Raw genomic sequence first — 17107 nt, forward strand, 5'->3', positions numbered from 1 at the left:
AAGAGGCTGAATATAGTGTGAAAACGAGAGAGCAACTTTATGCTCTGAAGCATATTACACCAACACACACATAGACATAACGAAGCATACACATACTTGAAAAAAAAAAACTAGAAAACACAGAGATTGATTAATTCCAGGATCCAATTAATTGCTTTTGGAGAAAAACAACAAAAAGCCAGACAGCTGTGAAGATTAGAAAAGCTACATATCTTTTTAAACTGAATGCCTAAGCGGGCAAGGTGAAGATTGTTCTTTTCCATACATCCATTAGAGCAAAAGAGAACAATGAAACTATCACAGAATACTATATAGGATTATTATCCAATGGGATTTATAACTTGGAATCAGAATATGTAAAACTTTTCCAGCCGCAAAGGTTATCTTCATCAATGTGACATTAGAAGTAGATATTCTGAAGTCTACACAATTTAGAGTGACTCCAACTTTAGAGACAGTTATAATTGTTTCTAGAGGCAAAATATCATATAATTATCATACATTAGCTACTCTAACTAAACATATTATTTTGACATTTTCCTGTAATCCTTCCCTTGGCTTGCTCTTGCATTTTGACTTTTATCTAGACACAATTTCTCTAAAACTCACATCCTAGTCTCTGTGGGCATATCAAGGCCTCAGTCACATTCTAAAGGGCGTAGACATAACTGTAATAAAAAAATAACAACTGTATGCTGACAGCTTTAACTTTTTGACCATAGGGGAAATGAAGTGTAAACCCTGACCTGGTCAAGCTCTCACTCTACTCATTCCATCTATACCTATCATGTTGCTGTGCACAATTACCCCTCCCGACAAAGGTCCCCTTAGTGCCAGGGTACAGAAACCTCAGGCTGAAACCAGAGCGGCAGGCAGAGGTGCCCAGAGAAACCAGCACAGCACCTCACCACGCCCAACTCCAGCCCACTCTCTAATGCCCATCACCAAGAGATCCTTTCTGCAGACACTCTCAGCCTCATTCAGTATGTTTTCTAGGCCTTTCTCAAACTTACTTGTCAGTAGACATCTGCATGCCAGTGACAATGCTAACCAAGCAGAATGTGACAGTCCTGACGCTGAACTCTAATAAGGTGTCTGAAAAGTCCTTCTACTTATATTAGCACTTGCCATCTAAAAAACAATGAAGACGCTCAGTTTTAGACTTGTACAGAGAAGTTTTACTGGAACAGTCTATCGCAGTCATAACTTGATTGTTGTTGCTTTGAGACCAGGCTGGGAGAGCTGCCAAACAGACAAATGATGTAGGAAGAATGAAGTTTAAAATCCCCTTTCAGACAGCTGTACTCTACAGAAATATTTTGACTTTTTATGTTACTTGGCTTAATATGACTTCTTTATCAGGGTAAAGCAAGCATATGTGTAAATACATATCAGAATCAGGCATTTCCCCTTCAATAATCTACTTCTTTCAGGCTGCTTATGCTACATACTCATGCCACAAATGACTAACCAGGCTTTTACAGGGGTGAAGGTGAAGCTAGAGGTGAAAGTCATGCACACATGAGCTAGCAATACAGTCGTAGGATTGCAACAGCTCTCCTGGGATAAATTTTCCAGATGCGGGCTGGAATAGCACTTTCTGCTTCGAATTCTGGCAGAAACATCAGCTGAATGGCAGACATTGTGCTCCTTCCCCTGACTCACCCCAACAAAAGCCCATTTGCCCATCCATTTGTACCCCATTATACACATGGATGAGAGTTGCTGTCATGCACTACCTGTCAGCTCAGGCAGTTTAGCATACAGAAGAGGTGGGGAAATGGTTGAATTTCCTACTAATGTACTTAAACCATATGGGATCCAGCTTACAAAATAGCCGGACATCAAATCCCAAATAATTCCGGCATCCATAAGTTTTGTTCAGAAACTTTATTTCCATGTCTATGCATTTACATATAAAGTATTTTCCTGCAAGACAGCATCAGCATTCACTTAATTCCAAAATCATTAGTGCAGCAGAACAAGATGTTGCACCACTAGAAATCATAGAATGTTTTAAAGTTGTGATAATTTAAAAATCTTTGTTCAGATTTAAAAAAATACATGAAAAAGAACTGTTACTTTGTAGCAAGCCCTTTTAGCTCTACTCTCCTGCCTTACCTTGTAACAGCTGCCCAATTCAGCTACATCCTTGCAAATTTTAAATGCTTTTGAAACATGTGAGTGTGTAAGACACTTACAGGTACATAAGATAGAAATCTAGCCATCATCTAGCAAGAATAAAACCTATTTCATGGCCGTTGTTGCTTTCAGGCTTCATTTAGCTTCTGTGACCCTACAGATGTTAAGCTGGACGCTTCTAAAGCAAGAAAAATCCTACAACAATTTCCAAGCACCTCAGCCAGACTCCAGCACATATTAAAAGCAAAGAGTCAGTTGTAAGACTTAGTTGTTTCTCTAAGGTCATGACTGCTCTACAACAGGCTTTTAATAAATATCAAGCAATTAAACTAAGTGCATTCTTCCTGTCAAACAGACACCTGTATTTCATGTACCTCTCTAGTAATCTTGAAGCCAGCATTTTTTACAGCTGCTAAAATGCATTTCTGCTATTCTTTTGGAGTTTCTCCAAGATTTTGACAGTCTCCAAAACGTAACCATAAAAACAGATGGGACATTTGGTAGACAAGATCTATTTAAATTACCTTGCGAAAAATTTCATGATGCCTTTCCAAAGAAATTGTTTACTTAGCACAGCCCACTGCTACAACTTGAAAAATGTAAAGAAATTTATACACTTAGGCCAAATCTTATGTTTCCTGCCTTAAAAATGAATGTTGTTGTGGTATACAAACATCACTCAAATGTTTTAGGGAAGTGAAACACTAATATTATCTCTAGTTCTGCAGAGCAACTCAAGCATGAAGATACTTATGTCTCTGAAGTCTGTCTCTTAAGACCCAGACTCCTTCTGCAATGGAAGGAGAGAACTAGGTATCTGAAAGCAGGACTTGCACCAGGCTGCACACAGAGCCAGGAGAGTTCAGTCATTAGGGATGCACACTCAGGTGCAAGGACTGGCTTAGCCCCATCCTGTCTTCACAAACCTGCACCTCTACCCTAAGTTTGATACCTAAGAGGCTTCTGCTTAGAAGGATTAAAATTATGAGGGGCATTCCTTCTCATTTATTTGTTTATAGGTGCTACTGCTGTACAACCATTTCATCCCTTCTCTGCCCCTTTCTCTTTCTCACCCATGCCTCCTTCATGTAACAGTATGCAATGAGTCTCCTAATCATAGCCTAGGAAAAAGAACACACAAATTATTTTTGGACAACTTGTGCAGTATCAGAAAGGGATAAGGCTTGGTATCGACCCCTCAGATACTCATTAGGATCAGCCCACTGTTCTGGGAGGTGGAAGATGAATGCCCAAATGCCTTCAGACAACTGAGTGAATAATAGCCCAGATCTCCCACACCCACAGCCTGTGTTCAAGTCAAGAGGATATTATGACAGACAAGGAAAAGAATCTCTTGCTAAGACCATGCTTTGCATGGGAACAGCAGCTGCTTTATTATGAGCCTGCATTAGCCCTGTACAGCGTCTGCCTAACTCATCCTTAGGGAATATCCCTATTTTAAAAACCATACAATTAGTTTTTCTTGGACTTATGCCCATTTCCCCAGTTTTGTATCAATAGATGTCAATAAGTACACTTGTGACAGATTTAGAAAAACACATTAACCAATTGTATTACCCATGTACTTCCTTGTTCTCCTATTAATTCAAAGCATAATCTCATCTGGACATTGAGTCAAACTCATATACATACATACATACAAAAAAAAAATCTATAAAATATCCAGAGATCTTCACAGGACTTCAAGGAATTTTACAGGAAATGCAATTTCAGCAGTAGAATAGAATAACTTCTGGGAAGCTTTCTTAGTTTCGTTCCCAATAAAACTCTGTAGCATTTTTCAACTAATGAACATATACCCCTACTCAATCAGTTCAGGAAGGAGATGGGAAGGGAATCCAAACTCTCTTTGTAGGAGTAATTATTGCAGGAAACATTCTGCCTGTTCTTAGCTACACATAATTTCTCTATTCCTCCTCCTCCACCACCCTCCGCACACGGCCTCACAACACTTGGTAGTTGATATTTTTGCCCCTTTCCTCCTCTCTCCATCTTCCAGGTGTGTCTGCATAAGTCATAAGATAGCAGTAAATAATAATTCCTCTGATCACTCAGAAGTCTTCCCGCAGCTGACATCTTTTTCCTATTTATACATCAGACATATGTATACATCCTCTTTACACAAAAACCCACTTCTAAAGGTCCTGTACCAAACATGTAGCTTTTAACCATACTGGAGTGTCACCAACATGCCATACACTTATCTCAAAGACTCATCATACATCACTTTCAAAACCTGTTATCTTTTAACACCTCTTACCTGACAGCAAGTCACGAAAACAACTGATAATGGGGATTCCAGGCTTTATCCAGCTCACGGGAACATCGTCAGGATTTGTACTGCCAACTACCACCACATCCACCTGATGAAGCTAGGGACAGCCCAAAACACCCCCAGAAACAAAACAAAACAAAACAAGCATTTCATGTTAGAAATACATTCTTGAATATGCATCTTATAATATTCAGACTTATACAGCAATAGCCTTTTCAGTAAATATTTGCATACAACCACAACAAAAAAAAAATACAAATTGATTCTTCCCCCCACAAAATTTAAGAACAACAGCACTTAAAATGAAATTAGGTACGCAAACTGTGAAATCAGGCAAGTGAGGTCGGAGTCAGCACCAACAATATTTAATGGCGATTACATACTTTCAAAGAAAGAGTCCTACCATTGTCCAAAGTGCTGTCCAACAAGATAAGTTGGAGAGACTTAAGAAAGAGAAGGGCTGAAAGACAGCGAATAGGCAATTATAAATAGTAAGGTAAGATTACGTGACAGTGGAAAACCAGGCCAGTGGACAGGAATGCAAGATGATCTGATCAACAAACATCAATGCCTTTGAAGAATACCAATTAAAGCTTTTTTTTTTCTTTCATAGTACATGTTTGTTAATTAGTGCCTCTGATTTAGTTCAACCTGACAAATGTTGGAGTAAAAATGGTTACTACAAAAATTCTTATAATCAAAAACATAAGCGTCTTCCTTTCCTTCCTCCTCTGAAACAGGGCCCTGTACCAATTATTGGAATCACCATGAGATAAAGGACAGCTCCAGAGGCAGATGTAAAAAGATCCACTAAAAAAACCCCAAAATACGGGCACAGGACTGCCACAAGCCTGAATGTAAACTTTATTTCAGGGATACAGTGATTTTGGGAATATTTTGAAAAATTAAAATTAATACCAAGTGTCACAAACTCACTCTATGAACTGATTTGTGACTAACATGCTTTCCAGCTTCTTTTTTGGCCAAAAGTGCTCTGACGCAACCCTGCCCAACTCTCCTGCCAAGAAAGAACAGCTACAAATCCTGTCAGGATAGCAGGTTTTTGGCACTGTTGTGCATCCAGGAGACAAGAAGAGCATAACTGCAATGGAAAAGGCAGAAAGCTAAAAAGCTCTATCTTCTCCTCAGAAGATATAAGGATAGCCTAAATCTCCTTAGAGATCCACTCACAGAAACAAAGCCAAAAGTATGGGAGAAAATTTACTTGCTTGGCAAATTACTAAATGCTATGATCTGACTCACGCTTCAGTCAAAAGTCCTGTAACACTCCTACGTCTGCCTGCAAACATACAGTCTCAACAGTCTGTCAGCCTTATCCAAATCGCCTATAACGCTGCGTCTGGTGCAAATACCAACTTAGATGCCACTCCTAGAAAGCCACTTAAGTCATAATGCTTGACCAGTGTCAAGTCAAATTATATTGAGGAATATGCAAGTAAATTCAGATTAAAAGATGCTGCAATGACTTGTGTATCAATAATATACTGAAGATGCACTTTCCCCTGCAAAGCAGTCAACATCATCAACACACAGAAAAACAGTGCTTATTCTCAGTTACATGAATCCATGCTTTTTTTGTAAAAAAATTAATCATTCATATTCAAGAAGTTATAATTTATATACTGAAAGTAGGTATGTAACTCCGTGCAAAGAATGTGGGACAAGGACTAAGAGGCTTTGCACACCATTTAGCATCATGAAACTATTAACCAGTTGAGATATGCAACGAGTAATACTTTTGACAAATGTTCAACCAACATACTCATGACAGAATTGATCCAATGTAAGTATAATGCCGGAAAAAAGTTGAACTGACCAAATATTCATCTCTATGACTACTGATCATAATGTTAAAAAATGTTCTTAACAGCTGAACATAATCATTTTTGTAGCCAACATTAATACTCGTTCGGACTGCTAATGTTCAACAGAACCATAAATATATCAGAAAAATAGCTGATCCTTTCATCTCATTGCTCTGCCCCACCTCCTCCACGAAAAAAAGTTGTATTGCATAGGAGCAAAAAGGTGTCCTATGGGTTGGAAGGCACACTGATCTTGGAGCTTTTCCTACCATCATTTCCTTTTCCTTATTTCACAATGGAAGTAAACGAAAAGAGAAGGAAAAAAAAAAAGTACAGATAAAACTGTAGCTCCCTTGCTCTAACTAAGTGTTTGTATTTTGCAAGTATTTCAACACTGCAACTATTGAAAATGTTCCCAGAGAGTCTATATACTATATCTCACAAACACTTTTCAAAACTTTTTTTCCCCCAGTGAGTATTTTTAAAAAATTAAGTCCAGAAACTTGTTTGACTGAGAGACAGTTCTTTGAAAGTGGAATACTTGTCTACAAAATTTTGGATGTCCTTGGATAAGAAGTATGTGATCTCCATTAGGGAACTTCAGTTTCACTTGCAAGAAGTTGTGCCTATGCCTTCCTTGCTTTTTTTCCCCTCTCTTGTCATAACCTACTCTTCTGACTACCTGTAAATTACTAAAGCAAGTAGGAAGCCTTGGGAGGCACAGGTAGGCTTCTCTCCTACATGAGAAACAAATCACAAACATTAGAGATGGAAAACACTATGAAATTATCACATCCAGCATCCCCAGAAAACACACTACACAGTCCCCAGACAGAGGACACATCTGACAGGAACTAGATGCTACAGGCAGCCGTAGCCAGGAGACTGAGGTGATACTCATGAGGGAAAACATGTGGCCACAGGGCAACTGACTGCCTCATGCTCTCTGGACAGCAAGGATGTCTCCCACCAGGCAGGCTAGAGGAAGAAACAATAAGCATCATGCCAAACCACCCCTGATGCACCAGGCAATAGACTGAAGTAAGCTAATACTTGAGTAGCACCCTGCCTTCTCACCGGTAAATATTGTTTCAGTTGGGAGGAGCTGGGCCAATAAATAATCTAAAACCTTACATCATAACAAAATATGACTCTCTCCCCCAGGACTTAAGCAGAAGCAGATTAAGAAGCACCACCCATTCCCAAGGCAGAACACCAAATATTAAAACAACAATAAAGACCTTCCAGCCAAGTATTTCATGATAATTGTGCAAAGTAACTTTATATTCTAGACAACTGAAACCCCATTTTGCTGTGAAGTCTGCATAAAAATTCATTTCCCCATAGTTAAGTGACTGCTACGAAAGTAATTTTTGAACATATGATCAAAGAAAAAGATATTTGAAATTAATATAAGCCCTCAGTTTCCTGGGTCTGAAGTTAAGCTGGCTAAAATTTCAGTAATGGAGTGAGGACAGGAATCCGATTCAAACTTTTTTTCAGAACTCTCCTTATGAAAAAAAAATCATTTAACATATCAGTTTACAGATGAGTTTCCACAGCATTTCTAATTATTTTCTAAAATCTTGAATATCTGTTATGTTAGTGACTAATTTTAGGTACTTTTCCCACCAGGGTATATTCTTATGTGGTTTCTTCCAGCTTCATCTCTACCTTTGGGAAGCTGGCTCTATGGCTTATAAATCACTAGCAACCCACTGGGAAAACTACACCTGGTCTTCCCCAGCCATAGTCCTCAGGAATAAGGCACAGTGAACAGACACCAGCTCACTGTTACCATCCTTCTGCTCACATACCAACACCCCTTTCCTTACCACATCAGCCTGAATGCATTTGCCCTACACAGTGCATGTGAAAATGAGGTCCACATCCCTTCTACAGGCTCAAGCCTACTGCTATGATGCATGGTTTAGGAACTGTTCCTCTAGCTCGCGGGCTGGGAGATAAATTTGAGACTGTGAGGAACAGATATTATGCATATAAAATGTTGAAGGAGAAATACTTCACAGCACCACCATTGGAAACTCTCATGTAGCCTCCCTTTCCTCTTCTTTTCCAAGATCTGTATACCTGGTCTCATGTTCTTTCATGCTTGTTTACATGCTTACAATGTGAAATGTATTTTTCTGCCAGTACCAAGAATCTTGGCTTTATCAAGACAGTAAATGACTAAGAGACATCTAATAGTCTGAATCTGAAGCGTTTGCTCTAAGGAAAAGCAGACTGTGGCCCAAAGAGGTTCTTATGAACCTAAAAAGGAACCTCCCATTCATGCACTTCAGATGAACCACTCTGCTACTTCTAGACCAGGCTTTTACAAACAAGTGTTCCACTCCTAATTATGCCTAGAGACATCAGCTTTCAGTTCTTTCATAAAATTCTCACTCGAAATGGGCACAACATCAGTTTAACAGATATAATATAGACTACATGTAAGATGATATGCTGGAATCATGACTGACTGAACTTGGACAACTGAAACAAAACTAAATGTCCTCATAGGTACTAAATATTATCTGTGTTTCAGCAAGAAAATAATCTGTGTTTTTTTCATTTTGCATCTATTTGATAGCCTCCTTTAAAACTAGAAAGCCTAACTCTAACATAATAAGGGTTAAGCATGTTAGTTCCTGTTCTTCACCTGTAACTCTACTGAATTTTGGGTAGTTCCATTTTTAAATGGCAAGAAGTGAGATGTTCCTAAAACTAAGCATCTAGGCCATTCTTCAGGCACTCTGCAGTGACTGTGCTTTGACAAGTTATCTACACAAAGCTTAGCAGAATGATAATATCTTACCTATTTCCACCAAAATGCTCAAGTCTTTATCTCTCACTTCATAATTTATTTTACATTCAGCATATCAGTAAAAAAAGAACAGCGTTTCTTCACAGCAACTATCCACAGCTGTGCCAGAACCTCCTGAAATATACTTACTTTCATTTCCAATTTTATTTGAAAACCCAGGAAATTTAAGAGTGTTGAAGGACATGGCTCAGCTGTGCCACGATGATTATTTTTAATACTTAAATCCAAAATGGAACAAAAAAAGAAAGATTAATAATCTGTCCACCTTAAGAAAATATGAAGCAGGAGGGAAAGGAACATGCAAAGTATGTCCATTATTCATACAGGTCAAAGGAAGGAAATTAAAATGTACCACTATTTGTTTTATTCTCTTTTCCTGCCATAGGAACACTTGCTTTAAAGGAGCACACTCTGTCAGATGGTAGATGGCATTATGCTGTTTGTCAGCAGATATACCTCTACATTGTTCAACTTTTCCTAAGGTGGACTAAAACGTACCTTTCTCTTGATCAGTTAAATATTTTTGCAGAAGTGCATGAGCAAAAGAAGCAACAAGTCCATAGCAATAAAAAACCTGATCCAAAAATCCCTGCAACCTTAGTGTTGTGTCTCTCATTTAAATTGGCAAAATTTCTAAAGAAAACAGTCGTTGTTATGCTACCCATTAAAAAGAAGAACAAATCAGCAGAGCTAGTCAAAGGTAATGTAGTACCTGCTTAAGAAAGGCATTACACGATTAAGTTGAAAATTAATTCTTCTGTGTAAATTGGCCTGGCCAATGGATTAAGATAAATAAGATACACCTAACCTTTAAGATCCATTTTTCTTTATGGGTTAAACTATTATGCTACTGTACGTTATACTTCAAGTAACAGCACTCAGACTGTTAGCATAGAAGTATCACATTCAGGGGAAGAAGAAAAAGTACACAGCCATGTCTAAAGTCAGCGTATTTTTCAGCAAAAACAAAATATGAATTAATTTGCCCAAGAGTTTGAAAAACCTTGACACTGACTAACACATTTTCATACTCAAATTCAAATAAACAAACCTCAAGAAGGGATCTTGTGAGTCTTTAAAACATTTTTGCTTAATCAGCGTTTCGAATGAGTGAGAGAAAATGAATCCATATCATCAGTTATAATCAATATTATCTAACAGTACTGCACTTCAAACACAGGTTGTCATAAGACAGCAGTGCCTCCTTGTCCAGAAGGAAATCTGTGCTTGGTTTCTGATTCTCCGGCTTTTGGGAACATGATACAAGGCAATTTTCCCTGCATGCATTAGATTTTTATCTAGGAGCTAGAGTTAACTGTAATAGAGTTAAATCCAACCAGGTTGAGCAGTGTTCTGAGGGTTTCTGGTGACACACTGCTCCAAGCTTATAGATGAGGAAGAGGAAGGTAGGTTTCCCCTGAGCTCTGCTGATTAGTACTCCAGGCAAAGCAGGAACTCCTTTACTGCCAAAAGTTAAAATGAACTTGGAGAGACTTATGTGCAAAGCCTCAAACTGCCTCCTGCTTAGTCCTCCTATTCCGTTTCCCAGTGACCTGCTGCAAGAGGTAAGCTACGGGGAATGCCAGAAAGCAAAGCACAATTATGGGAAAGCATCTGGATGGAAGGAAATGGATCTCTCCATAACATATCGACAGCACTGCACAAGCAGCTCTGGTCTGGTCCATGTCTTTTGCTATGAACCAGTGGAAACACCTCTGGCCACATTCAGCCCAAAGCAGTCCTCTAGCACAACCCCAAGCAATGAGAAATAATTGAAGAATAGGACATGGCTAGTTTAAAGTTCACAGTACTTCCACCTCTGAGAAGGGCATATGTTTCCTAAGTGCCGTCAGTCACTTAAAGCACAGAGCTGAGACAAGCCTGACAAAAACATCCACAGCTGTAAAAACAGAGGCTTGCCAGGGAACTTTCAAACTCTCACAGCTGCTTAAACTGATTTCCTCCTCCTGCCCTCGCCTTCAAAACCCAGAGGTTTGATGCTATCATTTTGCATTGGCTGCCACCTTGTGGCATGTGCTCTCAAACAACACTACAGTCATCCCTTGCACTTCACCCCTACAGCGCCTCACAGACAGCTCCCGGAGTATGTGCACCTCTTCCACAGTTAATATCAGAACCCCTCTGCACATGCTTGAAGAACAACACATTCCCAGTTGCATTACTGTATAAAATTTGAGACTAAGGAACAAACTGGTAAATTTGGCAGGAAGTCATACCAACTTCTCAGTTGTTGCTAAAAGTTCAGCAAAAAGCAACCAGTAAGATCATGTAAATTAAATCCTTTGAATTTCTCCGAATCCTGCTACAGCTGTCTTCAAAAATAAGGACTGTGATCCACCTTGTCCCAAAAGAAGCAGCATTTGCAAGCCTTTAAGACACAAATTCAATGAAAGTGGTTTCATACATATCACAAAACGAGAAGAAAGCAGGCATCTTCCTCTCACGCCAAGAGAAAAAAGGAAGACCTAATGCATCTGTTTTAAACTGCGCCCCTGAATTCTTTCTCTCACCAGTGTAAAATAATGAAGCAGGGCTACAGGATGACTCCTGGGCAGTGGAGAGGCAGAAAAGCGCTCACCTTGGTCTGTAGCTGAGGGTCATTCCACTGGCAGCTCACTGTCACTGCTCCCTTCCTCTGCAGCATGCACTGCAAGGCAGCACCCACAGCCCCGCCAGCTCCCATCAGCAGCACAGTCTTTCCACCTGTGGAACACAAGGCAAGTCATTTATCTGCCCTCGACTGCAAAAAAAAGCACTAGCAGCAGGCTCTGCTGGGCTGCAGATCTGGAGTGCTTACGTGAGCTCCTGCCCTTTACCAGGCCACTCACTACCAAAGCCCTCCAGAAGAGCCAGCAAAACGGCTCATGACAGGACAGTGCTGCATACCTGCACAACCACAGCAGTGGAACATTATGGGCAACTCTTTCAGAGCCCATGCAACAACACAAATTGCGTGTTTTAAAATGTTTCCTGGTGGCTCTCTAATTCTACTAAGCAAATACTGCTCTTCTGCTTTTCTGGTATTTTATTTAAACAAATCCTTTCATTCCTATTTCTACAAAACACATTTGACCACCTTATAAATCGCTATATAAGAGACTACCTCTGAAACATTGCCTTAAACCAACAGCATCTTCACATACTAAAGCCACTTGCTTAAACCTGCCATTTCAATGTTAGCATTTACACAATATTACCCAAAGAAAAACACTCACTTAGTATTTACAAGCACACCTGGATTTCTGCAACTGTTCACACTAATCAAAATTGCCAAGTCAAATTCCTAAGTGACGTCTGTATTTTTGGTTTTGAAGACTCAGATGTCTTGGGTGGCTTCTGATTTATCAGATGACGGCAGGTAATCGCTGCCTAATTTCCAAAATCTATAGGACTGAGAGGCATTTCTGCAAATACCGCACTAAGGTCTCACTAAAACTCTTCACTAGCAGGAGACAAACATATGTCGGGTGGGAAAACAACACAAACCAGAAAACACAATAAGGTGAAATTATATTGGTGTTTCAAAAGTTGGAACTAAAACTGAGAAAATTATTCAGGCAAAAATTAATGTAATAATTACGACAGGTCTCACCTAAATCACCAAGAAGCTCCATCACAGCACACACCATCGGAGGAACTACATAGTCATAGGAATCACCACGTACCAAGCGTCCTAGGTTTACATCCGATAATCTGCAGTGGAAAAATATGGCAATTAAAAAAAAAAAGTCTGCGTAACATAAATCCTTGGTAAAGCTTGTAACACAACTAATAGCTAACCCCTAAAAAAAAAAGCATCTTATCAAAGTAAATCCTTTGATACTCAAGTACTGTGGGATGATTTGTATCAACCCACATCCCAGTTAGGCAAACACTGAGCCTCAAGAGAGGCCAGGAAAGGCATCTGTGAGTTTGAAAAAGTAACACAAGCCCATGAAACACAGGCAGCTCTTTACTTGTGACAGTGGGCTACCCACAGGGCATTGGGCCAAAACAACTTGGTGGCTGCAGCGGGACCAGACTGGCACTAGCAAAGCCACACTGAGGCAGAGGCAATGCATCCTCTGGGCTCAGGCTGGCTTGTTCGAGGGAACGCAAAGAGCTTCCACACTGCAGTAGTGCCTTCTCTCACACACACAAGGATGTTCTGAATTTTCCACTCTCTTTCAATCTCCAGTACTCCAGGTAATGGAAAGGTAACCAATTTGCAAGATTTTCAGACTCCTTTCCTGACATGAAAAAGAGAGAGGAAAAAAACCCAAACCAAACAAAAACCAGGTCGTACTCCGCAGTTGAGAGCAAGAAGTCTTCAAAAGCAGCAAGATGGTAACCCAGTCACCTAAATTAAGCCAGAGGTCTTTCCAGAGAGCAGTGCAACTCAAAACTGATCAGAAAGTTGTGCTAATGGGTCCAAACTATTACAGCGTTCTTTCCCACCACGAGTGGAACTTAAAATCTTCCCTGTCACTTTTCCATCAATCCTTCCTGCGAAAGTGTTGCAGTTAGTGTTCAGTTCTTTGCAACTACTGTTTGTATCGCTCAGGTACTGAAATACATGAAGTATCATCAGTAAATCAGAACTTTGTTTCTGATTTCTTTGAAAAGACCACATCCTGAATATACAGTATATAAAGATTAAAAAGACAATGGTCAAAACAACTTCAGAAAAAAGCTTCTCATTGATTCAACATCTTCTATTACTGCTCAAAAACATAGCTAGACACATTGACTGAGGTATCCATTAATGAAACGCACAAAGGAAAATTGATTTTACAGAGCTATCAGCTTTGTGTCTGTGAATATTATTTCCCAGTGTTTCACTTACCCATCCACATCCTTCTCTGGTTTCACAGCATTTAAAATCTTACTGCAATATAAGCTTTCTGGGAGATCAAGGGCAAGGCCTTGCACATTAGGATCCTCATTAAGTCTCAAGATTTCATTGACGATCTAAGAAGTTAATAACAAGCATTAAAGATCAGAACAACAGACAGAAGAATCATCTAATTAGAAGGGGATAAAATATGTATTTTAAAAATAACTTATGGCCATCTTTCCTTCCCTCACTTATTACTGCAAATTCTAAATGAAAAAGCAATAACTCATTTGGCTTGCTTTGTATTTCCACAGCTTACCAAATCAAGCCCTCCTGACTCTATTCTAAACAATTTGCAAAGCCAACACATACTATATAATATTATGCAGCCAAAAGCATTTTGTCTTGCAGTGTTCCAAAATTCAACAAAAGCTTGACATTATAATGGCTTTGAGAAATAAGAAGCCGCAGTTACACCATAGTCCAAAAAAGGACCAGATCATACCCCATCACAAAATACACACAAGAAGGTCTAACATTTGAAAAAACAATTATACAAGAGAAAATTAATTGCATTAAGCCAGCATATATTCTTACCAGTTGTCCTTCTCAAAACACCCTGATCCTAAAAGGTGGCGGTCATCTTGCGAAGAACAGTTATTTTGAAAAGGCTCCGCACAAAAGTTTATGCATTTCAAATACTGAATCACACACAAGTTCAAATGTTTTATACTTGGTCATATTTGACATTCAAGACTGTACTACCTACCCTTGACTGCTTCATCGATTCTATGATTCTATGATCTCTAAAGTGCAATGCTTACACATAGTGTTATATTCCCTTCTGCTGTGACCAAGAACACCACAAAGGAATAAAAAAAATGCATAAGTTTTCTCATGAGACATGTCATGCAGGCACATCTTTCCATCACATAAATGAAATCAATGTGCAATCACCACAAAGCTGTATAATTTAATTGGATTAACAACAAACAGAAAATGTCTATAGGGTTGTTTTTTTTTTCCTTAGTTAATACTATGTCTTCCTAAAATGCTTTTCATGTGAACTGCTTAATATTATTGTAAACTCTATTACCCAAACGCTCAATATGTAATCAACATTAAGGCAGGGGAATCTGCAGGGGATAGAACATCTGCAACTCTGAACCAGGAGAACGGGCTGCTTTCATATAAACAAAGATTATACAAGCATGCCAATGCTATAGAAATGTTCCTTTACTTTGCTGACTTCTGAGACAGAAGCAGACCTATATTAAAACCCTGTGCCATTTAACAGCAACAAGGCTGGTAGCAACAGAAAGTAAGGATGAGAGTGTATACATCAGAATACAGATATGAAAACATCCACATTTTGTCTACAGAATCCTAAGAAGATAAAAAATTTTAGGGCCTACACCAATTAAAGGAAACAGTTTATAGGTAGCTTGAAACAAAAAACCTTTGAACTACACTCCTGCTTCCTGGGAAAATAATTCAGTTTTCCATTTTCAATGCATTTTACTTTAATTTAGCTTTTCATCATTACAGCATTTAAAATACAACTCATGTGGAGTAGCTTGTCTTTACTGTACACAGGCAGTTACAGCAGAACAAAAAGTGCACAGTATTGAAATCTTTCCCACTTTCTCAAACCAGGGAACACAATCAAGCACATAGATTTTAACAGATATACACTGCTCAGCTACTTCCTAGGATACTACTTCAAAGTAACAGCAACTATTGCTCCATATTCAAAAAATATGCTCCATATTTTACCTATTTCCTACTGTGTTAGTAAGCAGATAGAACACATACCAACAGCAAAGTATCTATGACCTTCATTTCAAAAGCCTATCTTTCTTACATGGATAGCTGACTATTCCTCATCCCCAAAACTACACTCCTAAAATTCTTCACAGTAAGTTCCTCTCAATACTTCTGGAAGCTGTTCCTGAAATTACACTGCAAGCCACTAACATCTGAAAAACAAACTGTATCAAATACAAAACAGTACACAAAATCCACAGGTTTGCAGAATTATCAAACTCACCAAGCACAAGGAGGCCAACTGGGAACACCGACATCTTTTACTACACATTCCTTTGCTGCCTTTACTTTCTGGTGCCTCAGAATCATGTACATTGTTATGGTGTGCTGTATTTAGAATATATTCAATAGTAGTGCTGTGCCTTTGACATGGTAAGAATTGAGCCCTCTAGTGATTTGGGGTGGATGAAGCATTACGAGATCAATAAACAAGCAAATAAATTCAACCCTCTCTCCTGCTACATCTATTAGTCTTCAACTTCCCTGAATAACTTGGGCAAGAATCAAGTACAGTCACAACTACAACTGTGGGATATTGGATACTCATGCTGGTATGAAAAGATGCTGCAGTTAAATACCAGACACAAAACCAAAACATTACTCTGCTGATTCTGCCTCGGCTTGCTAGGGGACAGCAGACAAGCCCATTAATTCCTTTTGTTTTCTCCCACTCTTGCCAACAGGGGGATAACACTATTTGAGTGAACAGAGGTCTGTCAAAGCGATAACGAATGTCAGCAATAAATATAAGTTTATGACAAAAGCAACAAAGGAAGAGTCCTTCGGGTACTGCAGTTACCTCATCCTTGCTGCTGCCTTCAGGGAGACAGATGTGATTAACACGTAGACCAACCTGCCAAAATAAAATACTGATAATTACCAAAAACAAGTAGCTCATGATTAATAACAAGTGTATGAGCTAAAGCTTACCTCTTTGGCAAAGTTCTTGTTTATTTCTTCAATCAAATTATCATTATGTGCCTTGGGGAACAAAACAGAAACTAAGTCTTAAAATAATATTTTACATTTAAAAATGTGAGCACACTAATGCACAGGTCTATGCAAGAAAGGTAGTGAGGATGTGTGTGTCTACTAGTATTCAAACAGGTAAAAAGCCTAGGGATTCTAAGAAATAAGCAGAAGGCCATCTAGTAAATTTATTTTGGCATGATTAGTTTAAATGTGTTAGCCTGGCTTCTATAGACAAGAGTTGCCATTTTTTTAACATAAGCTTGCCATTTAAGAAAAGTACCAGCCTGTATCTGAAGATACTGTTTTCCATCCAGCCACATAATGAGAATGAAGTAGACAACAGCAAAACTATAATTTTCTGCAGTGTCCCCATATAACCT

At 39.0% G+C, this 17107-nt stretch overlaps 1 protein-coding gene across 1 annotated transcript in view; it reads right to left on the reverse strand.

Annotated features, from left to right (window-relative positions):
- The window catches only part of MTHFD1L (methylenetetrahydrofolate dehydrogenase (NADP+ dependent) 1 like), a 153978-nt gene that overhangs the window by 132170 nt on the left and 4701 nt on the right, over nucleotides 1-17107 (reverse strand). Inside the window, exons 3-8 of the mRNA XM_069852119.1 lie at nucleotides 16686-16736; nucleotides 16555-16608; nucleotides 13938-14062; nucleotides 12705-12805; nucleotides 11691-11815; nucleotides 4424-4535 (exon numbers count right to left, since the gene is read on the reverse strand). Coding sequence (XP_069708220.1) covers nucleotides 4424-4535; nucleotides 11691-11815; nucleotides 12705-12805; nucleotides 13938-14062; nucleotides 16555-16608; nucleotides 16686-16736 — 568 coding nt within the window. The remainder of the gene's footprint in view (nucleotides 1-4423; nucleotides 4536-11690; nucleotides 11816-12704; nucleotides 12806-13937; nucleotides 14063-16554; nucleotides 16609-16685; nucleotides 16737-17107) is intronic.

The sequence above is a fragment of the Phaenicophaeus curvirostris genome, chromosome 2 (genome assembly GCF_032191515.1).
Source record: "Phaenicophaeus curvirostris isolate KB17595 chromosome 2, BPBGC_Pcur_1.0, whole genome shotgun sequence".
Taxonomy (NCBI): Eukaryota; Metazoa; Chordata; class Aves; order Cuculiformes; family Cuculidae; genus Phaenicophaeus; species Phaenicophaeus curvirostris.